The 27,452-nt window shown below is 40.6% G+C and overlaps 1 protein-coding gene across 2 annotated transcripts; it reads left to right on the plus strand.

Moving 5' to 3' along the window:
* Nucleotides 1–27,058, plus strand: klhdc3 (kelch domain containing 3). Of its 2 annotated transcripts, XM_086122202.1 has the most exons (11): nt 1–89; nt 3,875–4,095; nt 5,110–5,286; nt 7,278–7,393; nt 7,540–7,611; nt 8,074–8,287; nt 8,413–8,499; nt 10,795–10,903; nt 20,558–20,631; nt 22,732–22,810; nt 24,425–27,058. In XM_086122202.1, exons 2-11 carry the CDS (start codon nt 3,942–3,944, stop codon nt 24,489–24,491), a joined length of 1,149 nt encoding a protein of 382 aa, XP_085978328.1. In that variant the 5' UTR covers nt 1–89; nt 3,875–3,941; the 3' UTR covers nt 24,492–27,058. The 2 variants fall into 2 exon arrangements, with proteins under 2 accessions (XP_085978328.1, XP_085978330.1); XM_086122204.1 differs by lacking the exon at nt 22,732–22,810.
* Nucleotides 27,059–27,452: the final 394 nt, after the last annotated feature.

Raw genomic sequence — 27,452 nt, forward strand, 5'->3', positions numbered from 1 at the left:
GCTCCCTCACCTACCGACACGTCACAACGTCCCTGTCTGCCTGCCTGCGTCCAAAAACATCAGAGAACCGCCTACGTCTCTGCTCCAAGGTAAGCTATACGATACTTATTAACACTGTGAACACAAAGGTTGTTGCGGTGTCCACTGACCAGCCTTGCCTCATATGCAAATAAATGTCGCTGTTGTAAATCGTGTCATTTTATTGTCGGTTTAGGGCCATGCGCTCACTATGGTAGCGTAGTTTAGCTTTAGCCTAGCCGAGTCGGCAAGAGTCCCACACTATCGCATGAATGTGGAACAAGATAACGATAACCTCGTCTAAGTTGTTTGTGACCACCTAACTGTCCTTCACAGACACGACAGTGAAAAGGTACTGTTAAAGCTAACGAGGTGCAGGACGAGGCTGTGGGAAGGTGTTGCTGCTTTTTGCTCTGTTCCAATGAGTCTAATTAGCTAAGAATGTTCATGTTCCTAAATCGGACACATGATCTCCTATGACACCTTGGTATGTGGATCTTTTTCACCGCATCTCAAGAGGTCGTTGTACATAAACATACTGAAGGTGACGACACATAGTTTACACATGCTGTTGTGCAAACCCGATATTGCCTTGACTTGCTTCTACTTTCTGTTTATGTTTTATGTTATGTGTTGTGTTTATTATTTTATTTTATGTTAACTGTTTTGTTAAGCGCTTTGTTACAGCTGCCGCTGTTGTGAAAGCGCTATATAAATCAGCATGTATTGTATTGTACTTTGTGCAAAGGTGGATGTGCATTGTACACAGGCACGCATAAACAGTATGTGTGATGAAATAAAAGAATCGTCGCCAAGATCTGGTGCTCCCCTCAAAATAGATGAGGTCCCTTGGGGATGTATTTTTAAGTGCAAACAAAGGTTGGAGGTCAACAAGAAAGTGGGTCATTGAATAGAATGGGGAGCGTGGGGGATGCAAACTGTTTTGCTGTAACTGGGTCTCCCCTTGGAGTGGAATGCCCTACAGTTCTGATGGAGGGGGTTCGAATCCTGGCTAAGGCCTTCCTGTGTAGCGTTTGCATGTTCTGCGTGTGTGGGTTTTCTCCTGGTACTCCAGTTGCCTCCAACATTCCAAAACTGTCCTTGTTGTTCAACTCCAAATCGTCCATAAATGTGAGTGGAAATCTCTGTTTGTGCCTTGCAAATGTCGACCAGTCCAGGGTGTCGCTGTCTCTGGTCAGCTGAGATAGGCTCCAACACATTTGCGACCCAAGTGGTAGTGAAAGGATGGATGAATGGATGGTTCCTCCTTGGATTAGTAAGAAGTCAATATTAATTCTTTTTTTTTTGGTGGTTGTTGTTTACAGTGGGGTAGAAAGGCATTGCATTGCACCTAGAGCAGGGTCCCACATTAAGCTTTTTTGGGTGGTGGCGGACATGCTAAGTTTTGGTCGCCCTGCTAGAACAGGCCGACATGTGGATGAAATAGTGAAGCCTGTACTCTCTGTCGCCAAAATGCACGTAAGTACAGGCAATCAAGGCAGCCACTTAAAAAAAATCATACTCTCCATTCCAGTATATGGATAATGCAATTTTAAAGGGGAAGTCAACCCCTCAATTTTTTTACAGTAATATGTTTGATGTGCTTTCACTAGTCTGAACAGATCAGAATCAATCAGAATGCAGTTTTTAAACTAATAGGGTTGCATACAATTTATTGTAACAAATTTTGGGGGGGTGGGTTGACTTTCCCATTTTCCACTAGGTGGAAGAAGTTTGATTTGACCTTTGGATTGATATTTCTGCCATTGTCAAGAGATGGTCAGAATCCAGCCACCAAAATACCGGGTGTACACAGAAGGTTTCTTGTATAATAAGCAAAATGTCGCGTTACCACTTATTACTAGTAGCTCAAGAGCAGGATCAGCATCAACTTCTAATAACTGGCACATACTCAAATATTTGGTGAAGTTGTCAAGGTGTTGCTTGTGGGTTTTGGTAGTTGTGTTTATCAATCCGTGTAACACACGCATGAATTGACACATCAGTTGTGTGATTTGACTGCTTGATGATGAAGTGCTTCCACCACTAATGAAAATCTTGATGCGAGGTTTATGCGCACTTGAGAACATTGAGCCTGTCACCCAGTCGTCACTCTCTAGCTCTGCCTCCCAATGGCATTCTGACCAAGGAATCGTACAGGCAGGTGGAATGTGCCGTGCCTCATTTGCATGAGATCCAACTCCACCCCAAAACCATTCACCCAGGGTGGCGTTACCAGTTAGGGTTGATGCAATCCTTTGTCGTTTGTGTATTGACACCAAAGACTGTCAGAGACCTGTTGAGGAACATGGTAACTGTTTTAAATTGTGAATAATGGGTCAAAAACACACCAATGAAACTGATCTGGACAAAAATGATATTACCCTTATCTTAATATTTTGATTTTCAGAAAAACACTGCAAGCCTTTTCAGCCAAACACTGCGATCAAACGGGTTCTGTAACTCACGGAGACTTGCAATTTGAGTCGTGTTTTGCCCCACTTCTCATGAGCAAACATTTGAAGGGTGTCTTTTCCTGACTGCAACTTTCGGCACCTTCCACAGACGTTCAGTAAGATTTAGATGTGGGCTCATAGGAAGTCACTTCAGAATAGTCTGATGTGTTCCTCTGTGTTCTTTGCTATACGTGGGTGTTTTTAGCTGTGTATTTTGGGTCATTATGTTGTTGAATAACCCACAAACTGAGACTGAGACAAAGCTTTCTGACACTGGGCAGGATGCTTTGCTTTTGATTGTTTTGATAGTAGAACTGGGCAATGATATGATCAAGATTTGAGACCGTGATCAGTTTCAGAATGATTACGGAAATCACTGCAAGCAAATTCCCTTTGTCCAACCCGGTGGAAATGTTTGCTACAATAGCCAATTAATTGACTTTCGCCTACGTCTTTATTACCGGTACTCCCGCAGGGGCACATTGTTTATTTTGGGTCTTGCCAACCTGCTAAAACACACAAGACTGTAAACTAGTTCACTCTGTTATTTTATATTGTTCAACATTTGTTGTTCTGTTGAGTAAAAATGTTTTCATTTTTTTCTGTGTTCATCTTTTGCATATAGTTTTCAAATATAATACAGATGCTTTCAAACTGGCAATTAAAAAACATTTTGAAAAAAAATCATGATATTGTAGATCAGAGGATATGAAAAAAAAATAGTTGTGATTTTTTTTAGGGGGTACTACATATAATGTCCAGCTCCAGTTGATCTCCACATTTCATTTTAGCCTTCACCGATCCAAGGCCCCCAATGCTAGACCCAGTCCAACATAATCGGGCCGCCTCCATGGTTTACAGTATTGTGTTAGTTTCTTTGTGTGCCACAGTTTTGTGTCTGTAAACATACATTAGAGCTGATGTGACCAAAAAGCAACATTTTTTTCACAAGCATTGTGGCTTGTCATACATTTAGTCAAATTCCAGTTATATCAGTTGTGGCTATTTTCTTTCTTTGGAAGGCAACCTTCAATTTTGTCCAGGTTTTTATGTATATACAGAGGAACCTCAAAGATGAATTTGTGATCCCCCGATCGCGGAATTTGCCGCAGATTTCAAAGCTCTCAGCGGAATTGAAAGCAGTCCGCAGAGATAAGGGTGAGAATTTTACATTCACATTTAGTTTTAATTCCGGCAGCTGGTTGTGGCGATCAGATGGGTCACGTTCACACTGCAGGACATGATGCCCACTTCAGAATTTTTTCTTGCTCTTTTTATGTTCTCGTTCTTGTCAGCAAGGCTAAGCTAGTCCAGGACCAGTTCTTTCGTCATCACCGCCGTTGCCAGGAGTCTTTTTTTTGTTGTTGTTTTTTTCTTAACTCCTCTTATTGTGTTCACAGGTTAAATGCTGGAAATTTGCCTAATGGAGGCGAAGTGATCAACTCTGCAGAGGTGCAGCCAAGTGGAATGTTGCGTTGGTCTGTCCACCTTGAAGGAGGGCCACGGAGAGTCAATCATGCCGCTGTGGCCGTGGGGCACAAGGTGTACACCTTTGGGGGCTACTGCTCCGGGGAGGACTATGAGACGCTACGACAGATTGACGTGCATGTTTTCAACACTGGTAAATTAGAATGGATTAACCATACACTCAGGGTTTCCATGGGTTGCACTTTGATTTTTTTTTTCCAAGTTGTCAAATTGTATTTGAAATGTCTACTGTTGCTGCTATATGGAAGCTTCTCTTGACTTTTAAAGCCAATTCGAAAAAAGCCCGGCTGAAGAGTCAAAAGTCATACTCAAGAATGTGCTTGATGAAAATTTACATATGTTCTCCATTTTTAAAAAAATGTCTATTTAATTAAAGTGCTGAGTGTAAATGCAGTTGGGATTTCTAAACAGTTTCCCCCTAAATAATAAATTGATATGATATGTTCTTTTAACTGCACAGGCAATATTTTGCATACATAACTTATTAATAGCTAAACAATTGTGTAAATAAGGTAAAAATAACTCGTGGCAATGGTGAGTGCAGCGAGCCAGTCAGTGATTCACTGACAGCTAACAATAGCAGTTGTTTGGTGAGGTCTTGCAAGATTTACTCAAGTCTCAAGACTTTGTGACCTCCATTTTTTTTTCTTGAAAGCCTGTTTTGGTTTGAATTCCAAATTGCTTCACTATTAATGAAGTCTTTCCACAATACTTGTCCAATATCATCTGTGGGTTGAGTAATTTGAGCCTTCTTGTTTGGTGTGTGCGGCGCAAGCAAACCTTTATGAAGATGCAGTTGGCTCATTTGAAATGGAAATGAGAGCCTCTCAGCTATTGTTTCATTATTTCATCAGGTTGCTTGCTCTGTAATTCTTCCCTTTGATGTCTGTTCTGCAGCATTGCCTGCTGTCACACCGCTCTACCTTGTGATTGATTTTTAAAATGTGTTTCCACCTTCTGTCGTAGACATCTGCAAATGAGTACAGTAATTGGTAAAATATTATACAAGAATGAAACAGCAGTGCAAACATAAAAAACACATTTTAGTAAAATGTATCAACTTCATCATCTTGGAGCACAAGGGAAGTCTAAACTCTCCCACACTGTTTTACGATATTATTCATTTCTCTACCATTTTATGCCATAGTGTCAATGCGCTGGATGAACTTGCCCCCGGTGAGGCCCGTTGGACATGAGCGTGCTCGAGAAGTGCCATACATGCGTTATGGTCACACGGCAGTGCTACTGGATGAGACCATCTACTTGTGGGGGGGACGCAATGACACTGAAGGAGCCTGCAATGTGCTGTACGCCTTCGATGTCAGTAAGTAGATACCACTCACAATATGTCTGCGAACTGTCCATAGGGAATGTAATGCAACTTCCATCAGGGTAATAATGATGATCACAAATCTTAGCAGTTTCCTTTTACCATCTATCCATCCATCCATCCATCCATCCATCCACCCACCCATCCACCCACCCATCCACCCACCCATCCACCCATCCATCCATCCATCCATCCATCCATCCATCCATCCATCTCTCTCTCTCTCTCTCTCTCTCTCTCTCTCTCTCTCTCTCTCTCTCTCTCTCTCTCTCTCTCTCTCTCTCTCTCTCTCTCTCTCTCGAGATGTAGTATATTGGTTGATTTGAACACTCCAAATTGTCCATAGCTATGACTTAGGGGTGGCGCGGTTCAGAAAATCCCCAGTTTATTTCATAGCACAGTTTTTAATTGGGTTCGGTCTATGTTGACTGTGAGGAAAATGAATTATTTCTTGTATGGGCAGGTTAAAATTAAAACTAAGAGGCAGTCTGAAATAAGATAAGATAAGATAAGATAAGAAAACATTTATTAGTCTCGCAATGGAGAAATTCCCAATTCACAGCAGCAAAGTTATCAAAGGAAGAAGTAGAACAACAAAATACAGGAGCTGCTGGAAAGGCAGCCACTCTCGCGGCGCCATTTTGAAGTCAAAATAACAAAAATAACACAACACAACACATAGGACACAGACAGTCGTGCAATCTTCACCACTTTTCTGCATACACTTTGTTGTCTGAAGCAGTTATAGATGAAAGAGGAGAGGATCAAAGTGTCCTTTCACCAGTGGATCAGAGACGTCATGCTGAAAATGTGCACACGTCTGCTACAAGCTAAGTTTTGAAAGCAAACACGAAGCTGTAGCGTCCATTGACGAAAAGAGATTAGTTCACGTCTACTGTCCCACGTAATCCGCTTCAAACTCCAAGCCGCGACTCCCAGTTCCAAATCCGCATCGGCGCTCCGCGTTAACGCTCCTTTCTTCTCATCGTCGGCTCCTCAAGACTTACATCCATCCAGACGCAGACCGTTCAACAGCACCGATCTCTCCGCAGAACAAAGCGGGGCTATGAAAAATGCTGCCCATTCCAGGCGCAAGACACAAGCGCCCCGGGACTGTCCAGCAACGACAGTCAAATGGCGCCGACATTCCTCCCAGTCAAAAACAGTGCTGGTATACCCATGCTGCCGAGAAGGCGCAACCACCAAGCACAGAGCCTCCTCCTTGATGAATGTCGTGGCCAAAAAATGCTGAAAAAAGTCCACATCAGGTCCACACGACGTAACAACAAACACAAAGTGACAAAACAAACACAAAAACAACAAAAAAAGCAAGGCTCATGAGAGCACTTGCTGACGGCTGCCTACTCGGGCGCCATCTTGACTTCAAAGTGACACATGATTCTGACAGTCTGAGGTTAAAACTAGGTAAGGTTGTGGTTGTAAGAAGAGTCAATGCTGTGAACATGCTTTTCATTTATTTGGCACAGGAAGTTTTCTTTGACAAATGTTAAAAACAAATAATTTAGAGGTGCAACAATTGGTCAACAATGAACCAGATGTTAAATCGATCGTTGTAGAAATCCCCGGAATTTCAGCTTCTCAACAGTAAATATTCTCAGATTTCTGTAGCCCTCCATGGAAGCAGACTGATTATGTTGTATCAAAATAAAACGGCAGGAGTAGTGTTCATCTCGCCCTCGATCCTCATGGGACGACCGGTAAGCATTACAGAAAATGGACGTATGGATGGAGTTTGCGTGTTTTGTCAATGTTGAGTTGTGCTGTTTGTAAAACAAACGTTTTGTACGGTACCCTTTAGTCGGATAAACTATTTTACGCAAATAGAGACATTTTGGCTGCCTGTACATAAACGGACCAATGTCATAATGTCATAGTGTAAAACGCTCACTGAATATCTGCTTACTTGTTACCAGCAGTTTGACGCATAATGGTGGGAATTAATGTAAGCTCTCCTTGCGCTGCAGATACCCACAGATGGTTCACACCAAGAATTTCTGGGACAGTTCCAGGGGCAAGAGATGGTCACTCAGCCTGCGTTCTGTTCAAGGCAATGTATATATTTGGAGGATACGAGCAGCTGGTAAGTCTTTGACTAGCTTCCTTTTCAGTCATGGAAATATATCTGTTGTGAAAGTTGGCAAATTGAGTTCAGTATGAATTTTGGGTAACCACACTGTCACACGTGAAAATTAAAGTATTTAATTCATTTCCTCTGCTGCGCTCTAGGCTGACTGCTTCTCTAATGACATCCACAAGCTGGACACCACTACCATGCATTGGTCTTTAATTGATGTCATGGTGAGTTTAAAAAAAGTTTCTATTTTTCGATCAGTAATTGAAAATCAGCAGTTTCATGGATCAAGTCCTGCCGCAGAAAGAAAATATAAATAAATGTTGGAGTGATACTAGTCTTCTTCCTGACTACTTTTGAGATGCACTTGAGCAAGGCACAAACTCCACCCTCTGGCTCATGAGGTGCAATGTTTGCGCGCCTCAGTTATGCCCTTCTCAAGCTACACCACCTTTTTGTAGTTCACAACAGTCGCGCCGTCAGATATTTTTTTTTTTAAGTCTCGTTATGCAGGTTTGGTTTCCTTTAATAATGTCCACTAGGTGGCACAATTTCCCTTCAAGTTTCATCTCAGTGTCGAGGCCAATTAACTGTGATGTGGTGTTCAAAGATAGGAAATCAAATTTGTCCCTATTAAATGATTATTTTATTTTGAACAAATGCGCTATATATATATTTTTGCCTTTCAGGGCATTCCAGCAAGCTGGCGGGACTTCCACTCAGCAACCATCATCGGGACAAAAATGTTTGTATTTGGAGGACGGGGGGACCACTTTGGTCCATTCCACTCCAACAATGAGATCTACTGCAACAAAATAGAAGTGTTTGATACACAGACCAATACCTGGTTGAGCTCTCCAGCAACACAGCTCTTACCCGATGGACGCAGGAGTCACTCAGCTTGTAAGGAACTCTTTCAACTTGCCGAGCACTTGTACTGCTGTTTAGCTACAATTCTTGAAGTTCATCTCGGCGGGGTGTTATGTTATTAATGTAAATGTCTCTCTCTTGTCTCCGTGAACGTGTAGTTTGCTACAAGGGGGAGCTGTACATATTTGGAGGCTACAACGCAGATTTGGACCAGCACTTCAATGATCTCTGGAAATTCACTCCAGGTGATGCTTTTTCGTATCTCTGTTGCTTTTTTTCACTTGGGGTCATGTTTGCATTTCCTGTAGTTCTATATAATTGTGACCCATTTTCAGTGATGGCGTTCAACAGTGTCACTTGAAAGTGTGAAGTCAAAAATGTTCTCTACAATATTATGCTCTATGCACCTCCGCTATACTAAACACAATATTCTGATTAATGTTGCATGTGTGGAAAATGAATCAAGCAGCAAAATCCACCCATCTCAGGGGGCAGCCATTTCATCACTTTTTATTAACTGAAAATGACATTAGTTATCTTCACCTTGGGATGGATAAAAACAAGTACATGCTGATGTTTAATTCATATTCCACAAATGCAACACTAATTTGAATACCATGCTGGGCTAGTGGGGGTGTATATAACTTATTGTTGTAAAGAAAATGCTTGATTTGAGCCTTTAAGATCGTATTAACCAACTTTCTTATTTCTTCAAGCCTCTCCTTCATATTAAACCAATAATTTCATTGCACTTAGCTGTGCAATGCACAAAAGGTCATATTCGATGTGCTGTACTACATACACTGGCGGTCGGGCTGTACAGTATGAATAAAACCGCTAACCAACTTTGTCGGCTGAATTACAAGTCTGCTTTGGCAGTCATAGCCGCTAGATGGCATCATCTTAGTTCCAATCCCAATTCTCTCAGCAGGTTTTAAGGGCCTGTTACCATAGCATGATACCGTTCAGTGCATTTGTTTGACATGCGCAACCTTACAGTGCATATTAAGACTTCACACCCCTGTTCAAATGCCAGGTGTCTATGTTATGAAAAATGAGACCAAGCTAAATAATTTCAAAACCTTTTCCACCGCCAATGTAAACTATCACATCTACAACTCATTTGGAGAAAACAAAAACAAACAGAAAAAGTCTAGAAAGTCTAGAAACATAAAAATACACATAACTGAGGCTCATGTGGTTTTACAAGTGTGCTCACCCTCTTATGTCTATGGATGTTACTATGTTCAGAATAAACCGACCACCTTTAAACAGATGTTACAGATGCCTGGAACCCTTTAAAGTGTCTCTCATTAATCCCAAATAAAGTAGGGCTACTGTAGTGGTCTTTTCCTGACATTTTTATAGTCACATCTTATAGCACAAGTCATGGTCCGGAGAGCGCTTCCACAGCATCGGGGTCAGCTCATTGTTCAGAGGTATCACTCAGGAGAAGGGTGTCAAAGAATTTACCTTGCATTAAATATACCATGTAACACAGTGAAGACACTCATTATAAAGTGGAGAAAATATTGCACAACACAGACACAACCAAGCACCGGAAACATGGGGCAGAGTGTGGTGCTATTAAGGCGAGGGCCTATGTTCTTGTTTTATTTTATTTCGATGTCAAGTTGTGTTAAAAGTCTGCATGTTAAGATACTTAATGCAGTAAACTAATCGGATGCTTTGCTGAGCATGTGTGTATGTTCTATCTCTCAAAGCACAGTCTCCCGCGGGAATTATTTCATCCCTATGTACCAGGATGGTGAAATGTTTGCGGGCAGTGTAGGGGGTAATATATTAAATATGTTAAAATATTCAATAAAAAAGACACTTCAAACAAACTTAAGAATATATTTATGGACATATTTTGATTTATTCATAATGCCTCTTAACTATAACTATCCTCTAAATCAAAGGGAACCGATTTCGAATGAATTCTGAACACCCCTCTCACTTTTGTATAGAATTTTGCAATTCAAAGGGCTGACTTGTGGGTACGCCTGGTGATATTTGTATTTCTTTATTTATTTTTATCTTTGGACACCTAAGTAGAACAAGTAATAAATAGTTCAATAATGGACTCATCTGTCGATTATTAATTGAGGAATCTGGATGTCGTTGTTTTCCAAAGTAAAATGTCTTGGTTTGAAAAAACACAAATGTAAGCTGGTTGCAGTCTGGTTCCACGGAAGACTTCAGAAATCTGATATTTACCGCTGAGAGGCTAAAATTCAGAGAATTCGGACACTTTTAAATTAACTCATCTAAATGTTTATTTGATTATCAAACGAACTATTGTTTAATTTGATAATCCATTAGTTGATGATTAATCGGTGTACCTGTACATCGAAGTAAATGTTGGAAGTTGCATCAAAGAAAGTCAACTCTTCATGATTAATCTAGTGCAGAAAGCAGTGAAGCTCAGTCTTCGGGTTTGCATGTGTAATGTGTCAATACCGTATTGTACATGTTGTATTCCCAAATAATTAACATCATCATCAGTGTGTTCTGTTTGTTACATTTAAACTGTACAGAAGCCTTTTCATGGACGAAAGTAGAACCCAAGGGGAAAGGTCCATGTCCTCGAAGACGACAGTGCTGCTGCATGGTTGGGGATCGAATCATCCTCTTTGGAGGAACCAGGTAAAGCAAAAAATATTGAAATATTTTGCTCCGTACAGTCGATACAGCTTTTCACTGTTAGTTATGACTAATCATGCCTGGATATACAATTACTCACCCTCTTATTATTTTCACGTGATGTATAGATTACCGGTAGATTCATTTCTAATTTAAATTTTATCCCATTTAGTGGGAGTAGAGGGTGCGTAACGGCAATACAATTAAGAGAGGGAACATTGCCAGAAGTCGCTGTTCTACACAGTCATCAAAATACTTGTTAAATACTGTATGAAGAATAAGAATATTTTCATTGGATATTTGTGAAGTGTGTTTGAATAGGGGTTTTTTTTTTCTTCTTTTCTGGGGGGAATGACTGCTCTCTCCGCTCGACATGCCAACGTGACGGTCTGGCTCCTGTAGACGGTAGCCTGGGATAATTTCATTGGTGGCCATAAGGCAGTAATGATAACTGGTGCCTGCTAAGGTGCCACTGTGCCTTATGTAGGCCAGTAGCCAGTGGAGTAACGAGGTAGCTAACGGCTTTTAGATGGCCCAGCGTAGTCGGGACCTGGGCTATTGTTATCACGAGGCTGAGTTATCAGTTAGAACCCCACTGGGATAACTTGATAGTGCAGATGGGAAGGTTGTGGATAAGAGTCCTCTCAGGCCCACTACGTCTACAGGCCCAAAGTCCTTCAGACTTCAAATCATGATAACTCCGTCTAGATTGCCGTAGTGTCATCGCTTTAATTACGGTACAACTTACAGTACATCACCTACATACATGGATAAAATTGTTGGGAACCCTCTTGTTAAAATCCCATAATTGTCACATAATTAACTTGAAACTATAAATTTAGTTAAAATTAACAAATGAAAATGAGACATTTCTTTTGAATTGTGGTTCAATACTTGGAAAAAATGGTGATAGCACCCTTGACTTCATATGTCGTTGCGCAACTTTTTGCGGCAATCCCTGCAATCAAACATTTTCCTTTAACTGTAAAAGAGTGAATGGAGAGTTAAACTGTCCATGACAAAAATTATATTAACTGTACAGGCCATGTTTGGAAAAACATTTTCATATTATTAATGGTGATGCAAGTCTACAAATAAGGTCACCATTTTACTTTTATGCTTTATTCAACAGTAAAAGACTTAACTTTAATAGCAAGTGTGTAGGATGTAATCACGTCTTTGATGCACTTCACACATCCATTTTTTTTACAGTAACTTTCGCAAGTGCACAATTAAATGAACTACCAGTGAGTGTAATGGAGCGTGTTAAATTGATATAAAGCCGTGCTGTAATAACAGTGAAGACGTGTATCACAGCAATATAACTTTTAATTGAACGAGAAATACTGATCACCACTGTAAGACATTTGACCAGAGATAATCAATTGTGGTCTTGCATCTTGCGAAGTTAGAAATGCAAGCCTGCAATTTGTGTTGTAGAAAATGGTTAAGCACTGTTTTGATTCCCCTGGATGTCCATGTCCCTTTGGATTAGCCCAAGTTGGATTTCACAAGAGTGTTTATTTCCTGTCGAGACCAGATAGGGCTTGGATGGGTCACAATTTGTTGGTCAATGTGGTTGGAATCACCTGAACAATCAAAGATGTTGATCGAGCCTGGAAAGCGATCAAACACCACAATTATAAGTGAATTAAATCATTATTAATTTTGTCTTCAAATCAGGAACCTTCTCATTTTGGTCCACATTTACTCGATCTAATGTCTGGCCCAAGTTGTTGTTGTTGTTGTTACTGTACAAATGAGTGTGATCTCAACAAATCCGGAAACAAGTTGACCACACAGTTCTATTGACTGGCATTGAATGTTTGTTTAAATGGGTGCCTGTAAGCTTCTTACGCACAGGAACTCCATAAGTACGAGCGTACACGTAGTAAGACGCACAAATGAACACTAAGTGGCTTCGAAGTCATCCATTTGTTTTCTTTCCCTTATTACTACCATCATTTTTTTTTTTTTAATTTGTACTACATGGTAATGAAAAGGTCCTTTTCTGTTTAAGACCAATCTATTTTCAAGCAACTTGGACCGTGTGTTTGTTTTAACACGACCTAACAACAGGAGGGCAGTTAACAGGCCTAAAAAGTTATTGGGATCTGTCTCTACGCTGCTGACGAATGCTTGCACAGGCCCCATGAATTATTGACACTTGCTTGTGTTTTTTGGGAGTCTGCTCATTTGGTAGGTCGGCCCAAGGAAATTGTGTTCAAATTTATGGCACACATTTTGTTTTCCTGGGTTGGTTGTCCTTTCACACTGATCTTAAACAGAACCCTTCTGTTGATATTTATTCTCAGTCCTAGATTTGTGTGGGCATAATTTATTACTTCCGTGAGCTACAATAAAACTCAGAAACTTCCAAATTGCCCAGCTTTCAAAGGCATTTTAATGTGTGAAATGATCAGTTTGCCCTAAATGCAGCAGGAGAGTAACTACATATATATATATCCATCCATCCATTTTCCGAACCGCTTGATCCTCACTAGGCTTTCAATAATATTAATAAGAAGAAAACAAAAGTTTTAGACCAAAAAAAAAGTAATCCTCAATTCAGGTTACTCTGATTGCAATTTTTACACAAGAATTGACCCAATTTAGAGCATGCTTCATAAATGGGGTGTACCGGTACACATTACTTTGGGGAAAATGTGCAGTTTGTCTGTGAGTGAACTGATTGGCCAGTTATTCGTGGTATTATATTGAGTGCCACTTACGTCAGTGTAAACAGGCATGCTGAGCTCCAGAGAGGCGCGTAATTCTGCCCCATCTCTGATTTATGACCTGAGGGAGTATTCTTTCTCACGGAGTGCAATTTGATCTGCCCTCTCCACCTCTGTTACACTCATTTGCTGAGACCTGCTCATTGCCCCACGAAGGACGACCCATGCATGACTAACTCCACCTGCACTGACCTTCACCTACGAAAGCAATTAACCGCATACCCTGCAAACTAAAACATCCATTAAAAAAAAAAAAATCGACATCCATGCGAATTAATGTACGTAGTCCAGCTTTATATCGATATCTTGCTGGACTTTTGAGTGTCACAGCTAAGATGAACGAACCACATGTTATGGTATGGCTGAATTGCAAATTATTTTAAGGCTGAGAATTGGGCATCATCTGTGGGGTACAGTGGGAAAAGGGCATGGCAGATTGGCATGCTGTGAGCAGACAGATTCCAAGCTGTGAAGGAGAATCTGGTGCCATAAATATTATGAGTTTGGTTGACATCAAATATAAATTATTATTAGTGCAATTAATGCCTTCAATATTGCAATAATCATTATTGAAGTGAAATAAAAATATATCTTGTGTCTTATTTAACTTTAAGACGTGACTCATCCCAAGTGTGGTAAGTTACGATTTTATGCTCTTTGTCTCTACACCTTGGTGGTGCGCACTGATGAATTGCATTCCAAAGTCCTGATCCTGGCGGTGAACAATTGTGAGTTTTTATAAAGGCAGCCGATGCTGCGTTCTCATCAAGATTTTTTCAAGGTCACAAATGTTCGCCAAACGGTCGCAAGGCATTTGCCTGTATTTTTCTTGTTGCAAGAGAGGTCTGAACATATTCAACATCCCCATGTGACAAGACCCCCCCCCCCCCCCCCCGCTAAAACTGTTAGCAAACATTTGCAACCTTGAATGAACCCTGGTGCAATCTGACATAGCACAGAGCGCATATTTTGCTACCTTCACCAATAGTTGCAATTGTTCACCCCTCAGTCGGACAGGGGCTTAACTAACAGAGCCTTTAATTGTCGGATGAGAACAAGAATAGATTTCAAACAGATTTCGACGTATTATATTTATTCTTAAAGCAATTAATTGTCGTCATGTCATAGGGCAAGCAGTAAAACAGAACCAAGATCTTTGATCATGTACATGGTTTTCAAGTTGTTGGCCCATGCTTCCAGTTTGAGAGACTATATGGTTGCTTCAGACTCAGCTCAAGGGAGACCACATAGCAGGTAATCTCACTGGTAGCCAAAACATCCCAGCACAAAACCTCTTGTTTATTCCACCCAAATCTCACCCTGATATTTAATCTGGCTGGAATTTTACTAATGAATTTAAAATAGCAATTTGCTCAGCCAGTGATTTTCTGTCTTGTCCAGTGATCTTGTTTTGCTGATCAGGAGGTCAAAAGCCTGGTGCCTCGATATCACGTATAATGCCATTTAGCACCTTATCAATGGCTGAAGGGGCTGCTGTTATGATAGTCCAGCTGGCCAAAGCGTATCTTATCACCATTGAACCCGATAGTTCAATTTTTAGACTAAACACAACATGGCATTCAGTCAGTCGACTATCGAGCCCTTTTTGGTTTTCCTTTCCCAATGTATTTAATGAAACGCAAAAGACTTGCCGTAAAATTTAACTTTGACTTGATGGTCAAACTACATGATTGGCCATTCCAGCTGCACTTGTTGCTTGCTGTTTTAAGAGATGTTGCCGGAGACACTTGGCTCCATGCAAACACAATTATCAAGTCTTCAGTTATGCACATGTTGTCATTGGTGTCAAAGGGTAGGTTGCAGAGGTTTCCTTTTCAGAATTGTCACTCCGCTTGTGTGTGTGTTTCATATGTCTGAGATAAAACTTGTCAAACAGCGAGGTGACCTGAGATGGATTTGGGGCATCTCGCGCGTGCGGCACGAGACCTTTGGACATCACAGCAACTCTGTGATTTACCCTTCAAAGACATTAGCATGCTAGTATTTAATCTGCATCTTAACCCTCCTTAACCCACCAACAGCCTGTATACATTCTGGTGTCATAGGGGTGAGTGCTCCACGGCAGCTCAAATAAACACCCTGCATAGGTGACACCTTGTAAAGTTGTTCTAGTAAAAATTCGCGTGAAATAGAAGTCCAGCATTTGATTTCATGTCCTTGTCACAGGCGGGGCAAGAATTTAATTGCGGGGGGATTCTAGATGCGGTCTCAAGAACAATGCTTAATGTATTACATATTGACAAATTTTGTTTTTAACCGATTGTGACTTTATAAAAGTCGGGGTTTAAAGACATACCATAATATGGTTAGTGATAAGAACCATGAAAAGAACAGCTTGTTACCGCTGTGCATTATTCAGTCTTACACTATCATCATTGAGTGTCCAACGCATTAGGCCTTGACAACCATTTTATGAAGTGCAGCTGGCGAGTGTGGCAACAGTTTTTTACATTTTAATATGCCATCTCTCTTGCCTCCTATAGATGTTAGCCAGCTGTGTTCAAGGCCCACAACACTAATTCACGTCTTCCTTCTTTTCATCAGCTCTAGCTTTGTGTCAGCGTAATATTATTTAAAAAAAAGAAAAACTGCAAAATTATCAGAATATATACTGTATGTATAAGTGCCAATTTATGCCTTAGTTCCATTACCGATGTGAATTACTTTTTGTACGAAAGGCTTGGAATTTGAGATTTAGGTTTAATTAGCACCTGGTATTTTAGTCTAATCTGAAGACGGGCATCTTCAGGAGCCAGCAGAAATTGGTGTCTCACTCTCATCATGGGGCTGCAGGCCTTAATCCACCTTCCAGCCACCGCTCAGGAGGGGGCACAGATATGTTGGTTAGACTAGGTGAGACAGAAAAGATTAAGGCAGAAAAAAGAATGGACGAGAATCTGAGAAGCAGTGATAACAAATGGATTGTTAACAATCCAGTATGCCATTTTAAATAGGTAAGTAAAGGAATCTTTTAATACCTTCACTAACCGTTGCTCAAAAGTCCAGTAGGCCATTGAATATAGCATTTGAATACGGGTTCGCACGCACAAGGTTGTACTTGCCGCCAGGATGCCGTGCATAGATGTTATAAAGTGAGGCTCAAAATGTAGTTTTATACTTTATGGCGGAATATGTAATCCAGATTGTGTTTTGATTGAAATAATCCCCCCCATGGTTTTTTGCTCGAGTTGTCCGTTTGCCCGGTCGATTCAATTCGTTTTCTGTTTTTGCCTTCCCTGAAAAGCAAACAAAAATAATTAAATGTTTCTGCTCAATATGATAAGGTCTTTTACAGGAAGTTGTAGTGTGTGATAAGTTCCTGTGAGGTAGATGGTCCTGAAGGAGCAAAGTTCAATAGGATGCAGCGAAAGGAACAGGATGCAGATCGTCTCACTCCAAGAATGAGGATATCACCAATGAAGTTACTCAAAACGCACCGATTGATATGTCCACTGCTCACAACATTTCTAAGAACATCATCTGTAACTTTCCTACTGAACACTTGCTTGTCTTGCTGGTGCATTTGCTGAATGTTTTGGTGTTCACATGCGAATTCCCAATTTGGTCTGCTCCTCGGCTCTCGGGGTTTCCCTCATTAGTTTTAGGACAGTAGTTGATTTTCTACTGTTTCAGCGGCCTACTTTGAAAGCTAATTAGGGGGAAAAGTCAGTGCATTACTAGAGAGGGCGGCAATGGGGTGATTAGACACCTTCATTGAGTGTTGTTTGAAATAGCAAGCACTGTTTTTTTTAGTGGGGGAGTATCACTCGGGCTTCTTTTAGATTGGGAACCACCAAAGCTGCAGGGTTGGGGGAACCTCTTTCACACGTAGTGATACTTTGCTCATCGAGTGACAAAGTGAACCATCAAACACCAGGACGCCACATAAAGTCAAACACTGTGACTTTCCCGCTTCCATCAACCCCCCTTTTCCTTCCCCTGCTTCTAAGATCTTTTTCGGCTCGTTTTACAAAGACCAATAAAACATTAATGTGCTGCTGGATTTCACACCCAGGCTAATATTGTCCATGAGTATGCGAGAAAATTGTCATTTCTCTTGCTGCTCTCCTCAAAGCATCCCCTTATCTCTAGCTTTTTCTCGCATCAGCATCCAAGGCCGAGACTCTCGCCGTGTGAGTTGTTGACAGCTACCGTACTGCATTGTGTTCTCAAGATAGCGGTGTTACTTCTAATGCTGTTATTCCCACGAATTCAACTTTTCATAACCTTCAGCAACAGATTTGAGGCAGTGGTAAGAATTAAAGACATGAAGTTGATGGTTAGAAAGAAAGTGCCAAGAGCACATATGAGGATTATGTCACATTAATTGGTTTTGCTTCCTGATCTGCTGAAAGCTAAGGTTGCTGGCTCAAATATGTCTTTTGTTTTTTGACCTATTCCACTTCCTTCACTTCTCTCTGCAGCTCTTGAATCCTGGATACATTGTCATAAAAAGGGTGATAAATCTATATCTTTAAGCGTCCTGTGGCTTGTCACTGGGGCAGTACCCTCAAGGATAGACTTAGTGTACCCTTTAAAGTTAAACAGGCTATAGATTGGGCCCTTCTGTTTTCTACCATAGGGCATGTATGATTAGGGCAGTGGTCTAAATAAATCACTGACAGTACTGTGATTTATTAGCCGAGACTGAATCATATTTTAATTGGAAAAGCTACCGGATTCTCTCTGTTGCATCCATATAAGACTCTTGACGCATGTCAAATCTTGATCGCATAGCGCTAATATTGAACCCACAAGCTAGCAAAATGAGTAAAAGATGTATTTGGAGAGTTTCTTTGCAACGAGGCAAGTGGTGAATGGTGAAACAACACAAGAGCATATGACCAAGAAGAAAATAAAGGTGGATTTGACAGACAGTAGCAGGAGACCTATTGAAATATAGATTTCTCTGCACAATATGTGGCGAGTGGCTTATGGACTTTATATTAGTTCTGTGGTGTCTTAACTTGGCACATTTCAGGGGTACACTGCAAATAGATGCATAAAAAAGTAGGTTGATGTTTATTGTTACATCGACACAATACCAAGTTTGTGTTTTATGTATCATGTATGCACTTTATTTATTTATTTATTTGTGTGTTGCATGCTTAAGTGTTCCATAGTGGCCATATCAGCATTGTTGATGCATTGTTGTGACCCATTTTTAAAAAAAAGTAGACTCCCTTCTAACATTCCTTGTGAAATTTGTCACTTGTTGCAAATTTTGCTTGTTGCATGCCTCACTGCACGTGTTACATGCCTCACTGCGCTAACTGGCAAAAGAAGCAGTTTCCATTTTACTCTGTCTACTCTAAATCTAATTAAAAGTATAACAATTATTAGGGCAACAAGTATGCCAAATATTTCCCTGACTTGGTTTCGGTGTGTCAACATGCATTCCCTCAATCTAGTTTTCCGTGCCATTGTCTACACTAACATTCCACCCAGCCCTCAACGTTTTATGCATGACTTTGAGTGATGGCACTGCCAGTAGGCCTATATGAAGGACGGGAAGCAGAGATAAGAGTCACCGGTCTTCCGATGATGGTACTGGGTGGTTGAGGGTATTCGGTTGACAGCTCCCTATAAGCCCGGGTGGATCACCTCCTGGGGGCAGGGGGCGTAATGACTTCCACAGCTGGCCCTCTGGGACGACCGTGCTCGTGCTCTGCACATCTCCTGGCCGCTTTAAGACTCAAACATGTTTGTTTGGGGAAGATTAGCAACGTAAACCCCTTACAACATCCTGAACACGCAGCGAGAGGGAGACTCGATGGTGGAGACAGCGGGAAAGAGAAATAGAGATTGATGAGTAGAAGGGGTGGGGGGGATCCTGAAACAATTTCATCAACTCCCAAGTAGGGATACAGGCATTCCACTTTTTCTATCGCAATACACACACTTCAATGTTGGGGTGTGCGGTAAAAACAGTACATTCAATAGAAGGCATGACTTTGCCCAAAGGTAAAAACTTGGACCCTACCAGCCAATTGCAGTCCTGCATGTTGATTACCTCTTTGTGCATGATTTATCTCCCTCCCTCCATGTTTACTATTCTGTGTGATGAAAATGCTCAAATTATAGACCTGCGATCAGCACCAACACAAAACGGAAAAGACCTCTGTGAAATGTTTGCAAATCCGCTTAATTTATGTGTTCTTGAAGAAGTGAGCGATTGCTATTCACATTTGGGCTCATTTGTATTACAGAAAAAAATGATAGGAAATGGCTGAATGTTAAGTTTGACTTCTGAGATCTGATAAATTGAAATGAATGCACTTGCTTTCTTTTTTTTTGCGGTTAAAAACAGAATCAGAATATGCTAATCAAGTCATATACGCAGTTATTTAAACGAATCACTGAAAACGCACCTGAAAAGCCAGTTGTGCTGTTTTCATTAAAAATATCAGCAGTATTATTTTTGGGGGTTGGACTATTTTAATAGCACCAGGGAATGCTAACTTTTAATTCAATAAATCATGTGTCACAGGTGTCTCTGCCTGTTCTTGTGTGTGTGCATCTTTCCATGGCAGGAAACAGATGTGAAGTGATATAAACGGCAGCACATGTCTGGGTGGCTATCTGTATGGGCCAGCTTGTCTTACTGCACTGCTCGACTTCCTGTGGGCTTAAATCAAGTTGGCCGTGATAAGGAGAGCTGAATGATGTTGTGTGACTGGCACGCTTTTTCTTATTTTTTGTAGTTTTTTTTTCATTATTATTTTTTTAATCAGTTGTGCTTTTTTTGGATAACATGGGGATTAATGATGTTAAAATCTGGTGTTTGTAGTTCAGGCTTGTTGAGATATAAAGCAGGAGAGGATGTTGAACTATGTTATTTTCTTATTTTTTTTTTGATAACTACCAACTCTTGTCTTTGTTCTTTTTTTTTTTGCAGTCCCTGTCCTGAGCAAGGGATGGGTGATGAATTTGACCTCATGGATCATTCGGACCTCTACATCTTGGATTTTAGTGAGTATCCCTGAGCTCAATTATCTGTTTTTATGAAATAATTGCAAATAACATGTAATATTGTAACAACTGTACATGGGCATTGTCTGGCTATTAGCAGAAATGATGGCTGATGAATGTAGTCTTAAGACCATCCTTAAAACAACACCGTCTGCTGTGTTTACATTCCTCTGCACTCATGTATTGGGCCACCTTGAACAAAACAGGATGGCCTTAACAGAATGCAGGGAGACCAGATGAGCAAATGTGACGAGAGCAAGGATGTGCTTGCCAGGGATTCTCAGTCCGAATTTGCCCAGGCAGTCGCAGTGTGAAAGAGAAACCTAGTCGGGGGACAAAACTTTGGTCTGTAGTGGGACACAAGCCATTTATATTTCCCTGGCATCTGGCAATGCCCATTGGAGTCCCGTGTGGCTTACATTGCCACGTGCCGATTGCTTATGCTTTTACGCTGTCACTCAAATTGGTGAACTGTAGAGCGAATGGCTATGGATTTAAAGTTTTGATGGTGAAATCATGCAAGACAATTTCCAAGGCAACAACTGTAAACTGATCCCATTTCTCAATTGGGTGGAACAATCTGATTCCATTTGGTGATTCATTTTGATTGAGACTTTGCCTTGATTCTTCAACTTATTTTCTCATAACATTGTCGGATCTCCATAGAAGACATTTCAAAAAATACATACAAGATATTGAATACAAAAAGGGGGTTATGTCTTAAAATGTTAAGAATAGAGGCTTCTATGCCATACATTATTACATTATACACATGCAGTTGACTTGTGGTTGACTGCTTAGCACGTCCGACTCACAGTGCAGAGGTGCAGGATCCGGACTTCCTGTGTGGACTTTGCACGTTTTCTCCGAGTACTCCGGTTGCCTCCCACAGTCCAAAAACATCATGGTAGGTTGATCGGACACTCTAAATTGTCCCTAGGTGTGAGTGTATGCGTGAATGGTTGTTTATGTCTATAAGGGTGTGCACACGGCAACTTTTACTCCGGTGTAGTACCGAGGCTGCCCCCGTAGAGCGGTCACACGTACGTTATACCGGTGTAGAACCTGAAAACAGCTTAAACAGGAGCAAATTTAACCCTGCTCAGGAGGTGGTTTAAAAATTTACTCCGGAGTAAATGCTAGTTTGCGGGGCAGCACCGATATAAAATTGGACGTTTGCCCAACTCTTTCATCTATAACTGCTTCAAACAACAACATGTATGCAGAAAAGGTGGTTAAGATTGCACGACTGTCTGTGTCTTATATGTTGTGTCGTATTATTTTGTCACTTTATGTTAACTGTTCTGTTGATGGCGGCGCGGGCACCTGCAGCGGCTCCTCTCTCTCTCCTGTGTTTGAGAGGAAAGAAATTTCATCTGTGCTGTATGTTGCACATTGAGCACATTTGACAATAAAGTTGACTTGAGACTTGAGATTGTTTTCGAAGTGGTTAGATGTCTCGGCGTAATATCTTTTTATAACCAAGTAGAGAGTTCCACAAGAAACCACTACGCAGTTGTTTGCTGGTCTTCGCCAGACTGTAGATTGGGCGTTGATATATTCGATATTATAGTGTCAGATGAAGGCTTTGATCACCTGGGACCTCTCAGTACATTTGAAGGATTCTCCAACGAATATCAAATTGAGGAAAGTTCTGTCTGTACATAATGAGGAAAATGCTTCACCCGACCTTGTGCTCTTAGAATGAAAAACAAAGCTATAGTAATAATTTCTTCCAGTTCCCAGGTGAGAGGCTTTGATTAAATTCAATAACGATAGCGCTCATTGATCCATTCAGTTCAGTTGTGTCATTGGTCATGATCGTTTTTGGTTAAATATCGCAACAAATTCAGCTCCGATGCAAATCTTTCGAGAATGGATGGTGTGGGCGATTTCTGTGTAGATAGGTACGTTTTTATCATGTTAATGAATCATTCAGTCACAGAAGCCTCATATTATGTTTATAGTGGCACTTGAATATGGTGATTTTCATGACATACAGGTAAATGTGACTGCTTTTCATTTTGTGACGTGGCTCTGTTGTAAATGTGATTCACTAATGTCCCTATCCCTATGAGTCACCCACTTTCTTTATTTCAGGTCCTAATTTGAAGACATTATGCAAAATAGCTGTAATTCAGTACCGTCTGGAGCAGTCGGGCCTTCCACATGATATCAGGTCTGACAAACATCCTTTTCGAAAACATGGGCTCTGTTTTTGTGTGTGTGTGTGTGTGTGTGTGTGTGTTCATTGAATTGAGATAAAGTTGTCCATGCTGTTGTTCTGTGCTTTTAGCACTATTTCATCGTAGGGACTTCCAAAAATAGTGACATCTCCTGTGGGTTCTCAAGGTTTTGCCCAAGTTTTTCTGTCACTGTTGTCTTGAAGCTCTTCTCAATTTGAATGATGGAAATAATTAATCCAAGAATACTTGTCTGTTGAACGATCCATGAATTAAAGCTATGATCTTTTTCCCCGAGCGACTAATTAAGAGGCATTAGTTACAAGTTGACAAAAGTGTTGAGAAAGAGAATGGTGGAGTTACATGAATGTTAATAAAACAGAAAAAAAACTCTGGGTGAGCCTTTCATTTTGGGTCAGCTGTGGGTAATCACTCGGCTTTACACGATCAGGATTTTGGAACCCAACTGCGAGTGAAAATCAATCCGATCAAAAGGTGGAGCGTTCTATCAAATCAATTTAGTCAAGTGTTAATTACAACTTCTTACGGACCAGCCTGGCCCACAAAGAGCCAAAAATTGCTTAAAAATACAGAAAACATTGGAGCAACTCGCAACATTGTTAACCACATCTTTATGACTCTGATATATAAATACATTGGCAGCTCTTGCATTGGAAATTGTTCATGTTGTGGCTGATGTATTTGATACAGTAAAATAACCATCCATAATTTTCATGGCACATCTTTCAAATCCTATTTTTCATAACACTACATAAATAGAAATGATTTTTGCAATTATGTGTAACTTGACAATGAGCCTCATTTGTCTCGAATCATCACTGCCACCTTGCATCAGATCCCTTTTAGTGTTTTGAGTTGTGTTTATAACCTATCAAGTGTTTTGCGTGTACATGTGGGTGAGAGGGAGAGAAATTGTGAAGTCACAAGAGTCTGGTTAACTCCCGTTAGCCTTCGCTGGCATCTTCTGTCGCTGTGCCAATCTCCGCTCTGCAGCACACACGTACTCACTACACAAAAAAACGAACAAAGCCATTGAGAGGGACTGAGTGTTGAAACCAGAGCCAGTGATAACAATCTGGAGCTCAACCTCTGACCTGTCATCAGGTCAGTACTAGACCCCGTTGTCAGCCCCTGCTCCTGGTTCTCAAGTTACATCACAGCCTTCCCCTCATCCTCATCTCGCTTATGTCACACCGTTTCTTGATTGAGGGATGACACATGAGTTCAATATTTTTGGGAACGTTATGTGGTCTCATTGAAACATAAAATGTGGAAAAGAGTGTGGCGGTCAAATGTGTCAGGTTGGATGAAAAGTGACTTGGATTGTAATCTGTTGAATACAGTGTAAACATCCTTTCTGTGACGCTGGTTGACGTCGAACCTGTTTTAATTCTAAAAATAAGTAAATAAAATCAATTTCTTCCAAATAAAGTAAAAACAAAACCTTTAGGAATTTTACAGGCTCATGTTTAACTGCTCAACTGTAAACATGTTAAAGTAAAACTGCTGTATAATAAGATTTTTAAAAGATGTATTCAAACTTTCATGATGATGATAGAACCATTCAACTCTCTTCCTCTTCCGTCCAGGTGGGAACTGTCTGCCATGACCACCAACAGCAACATCAGCAGGCCTATCGTCTCGCCCCATGGCTGACATATAGCTAAATATGAAGCAGATTTTTTTTTTTCTGCCAGATCCAGCTGAGCATGGAGGGACTGTTTTGTCAAATACAAATCTGTGCTGGATTTAATCTCATTTATCTAAAATGTCCCACAAAGGACTTGTTTGGACTCAGTGGACTTTCTCATGCTCAGGGTGTTTCACACGAGGAAAAGAAAAATGGGTTCGACCCGCTCACCCTCTCTGTATTATTATTATGATTTTTTTTTTTTTGTTGAAATTTCAATCAGCCTATGATAATCATAGACTTTGAAGCACAGGACGAACAAGAGGGGAAAAAAACAAAAGCTGATGTTGATGTAATCAAACACAACTAAGCTTTAAGAGACAAATCTGAACACAATCTCGAAATAGAATGTACATTTATGTAGACGCATACCATGTCCATTTGCAGCTAATGGGTCAATAGACTTTACATTTTGGTGTTCAGGAACATTGATTATTGGGTGCTGTACTGGCTTAAAAAAAGACTTTTTGAGACGCTTAACTTTTTGATCTTGCTTCATCACCACCCAAGGCGCACCCCAGTGCCCTACAGTGACTCACCGCTTCTGTACTAGGCAGTTGTGATCACTTTGTCCATCTCCCTCCCCCATAGTTTGTCTCAATGTTTGGAATAAGACTTTCCCATCTTACTACATGAAATTCTGTGACTGTGCTGTTGCTCACCTGAAGAACTAGCCTCCCCGCCCCCAACCGCCAGTGTGCTTTGTTGTGCCAAATGCAAAAAATGTATCATTGCATAATTTGTCATCCACAGACACTTTTGTTGAATATGCATCACCAAGCTCCTGCTCTTTTAGACAATCCACGTGGTGTCAAGACTTGCTTATTGACTCCAGGAGAGCATGCGTGCACGTCTTCTGCGCCATTACGAGTGACCGGATACAAATGCATAAGGGCTGCCTTAAATTTCCACTTTCTTGAACAAACTTTCTTCATGTTTAATAGTAGGTTTATATTCTAATACCCTTTATGTTTTAACAAGTCACTTGAAATCATTAAACAGCTGCTCTTTTAAAAATAAGTAAATAATAACTCACAGAAGTCCCAAGCCTATTTGTTCTCAAGATATACAGGACAAATATCTTGGGCTGTCACTCACTTTGCTTGATCACAAACCTTTGTCACAGCGCTCATTTTGACATTGTAAATAGTGAGACAGTTACATTTAGAATGATTACATGAATACCACAAACCCCATTTCCATTAAAAAGGAAATATAAAAGGGTGGTGCTTTTGGTGTGGTTTTTATTACGTCATAATTATTATTATGTTATTTACTATGATGTTATGAATTACAATGGGACCTCCTGGCTATGTGATCTACCCCCTAACAGGAAGTAGTTATTGTAACACATTTTAAGCAAACATGGCCAAGCACAGACTTCTTTTCATGCGTGATTGTCATTACAAAGACTTTGGCACAGTACTGTATGTATTAAGGAAGAGGATCACTGCCTCACTGTCCTTTTTGTGTCACCTAATTTGGACTAAAATACATTTATTGAAGACTATTTTCAGTTGTCAGGTCTATATTTACAGCCTCAACTCACTGTGTTACCTTTGAATGGCGGGCAAGAAGTGCTGTGAGGCTTTTGCGGCAAGGGCAATAGGATCTTGATATTGATCTTTGTGTTGTTTTCTTTATAAGAAGAAATAACGGCAACAAAATAGAACCTGCGGCAACCTGGGCCCTCGCAGTGCAGACTTAACTGGCCTGCACCGTAAATGTTTACAAATGAGCGTAGTATGTTAAATTGCAGGTTCAAGACGACAGACTACGGCACTAAAGCATATCAGGACAGTCAGAGAGGAGACAACGTGCTGATCTACGCTGAAGGAAAGACCACTGAGCACACACACACACATTCACACACACACTCACATGGACAAGTCACGCACAATACTCACCCAATCCGTGCACACCAGCCACTGAAAGCATGTCAAACTGATGTCACACCAAATGGCCATCGGTGATTCGATATTATTTCTAACTCTATTGCACGGCGATGGTGTTTTTCCTTTTTTTTTGTGTGTGTGTGTAAAAGACTATGGGTGATGAAACTCTTCAGGGACAAAAACACATCGTTAAGGACACTGTCGGGCAACACATTTTCTCTGATAATGATGCTTACACCTCCAGTAAGGCAACGCTAATGATGCTACAGGTGTGTTCATTTGAATATTTTGACCTAATCTTTTTTAATGGCTGTGATTTCACCCACCCTTTAAGGTATAGTTTGAAAAGACGATAAAGGGGTGTGCCTTGCTTTCCCAAATGGCTAACGCTGTCAGACTGTGGTACCAGCGACTGTATTGTGGCCAGTGACATGGTATTGTAGTTTATTGTATCAATTTGTTACTTATTCAACCTTCTAAGATAACTGAGCAAAGTGTATTCAATGTTCAATTATCCACGTACATGCTCACCTTTTTCTTTTGTTTTTTGGGGGGTATTACTGTTTGAGGGGAGATTGTAAAATTTGGTCAGGACTTACTGTGCAATATGATTTAGTAATAAATCTGATACAATTTGACTCCAGTTGTGTTTTTGTGGGGGGAGAAAAATTGCACCTCTCTCACTTTACTTGAAAATAGCAATGCGACCTAAATACCGTATCACAATGACAATAGCTCCTCTCACTTTCTACAAAAGCCTTACAAACATTTTTCATACCTGTCAACCTTTCGGAGCGCCAACCTGTATAAACTACCAAAAAAATCCTTATAAAGAGCAAAAAATCCTTATAACATACCAAAGCATTTTATATGTCAAAATAACGGCAGAAAAAACCCCACGAAATGTTCAATGATATTTATTGTAGATCTCTATAATACAATGTCTGATTAATGATTAATTCTACTTAGTGGCATTACTGTGTTCATAGTTGTATTCCTGCATTACTTTTTCACCAACTCCAAATCATTTGG

This window comes from Hippocampus guttulatus, chromosome 10 (assembly GCF_054856545.1).
Source record: "Hippocampus guttulatus isolate MCC_2025c chromosome 10, RoL_Hgut_1.0, whole genome shotgun sequence".
In the NCBI taxonomy this organism is placed as follows: Eukaryota; Metazoa; Chordata; class Actinopteri; order Syngnathiformes; family Syngnathidae; genus Hippocampus; species Hippocampus guttulatus.

Excerpts from the sequence above, each read along its gene's own strand:
- klhdc3 (XM_086122202.1), top strand. The coding sequence starts at position 3,942 with ATGTTGCGTTGGTCTGTCCACCTTGAAGGAGGGCCACGGAGAGTCAAT. Across the intron at positions 4,096-5,109 it reads CGTGCATGTTTTCAACACTG|TGTCAATGCGCTGGATGAAC; the intron begins GTAAATTAGAAT and ends TTTATGCCATAG. Across the intron at positions 22,811-24,424 it reads GGCCTTCCACATGATATCAG|GTGGGAACTGTCTGCCATGA; the intron begins GTCTGACAAACA and ends TCTTCCGTCCAG.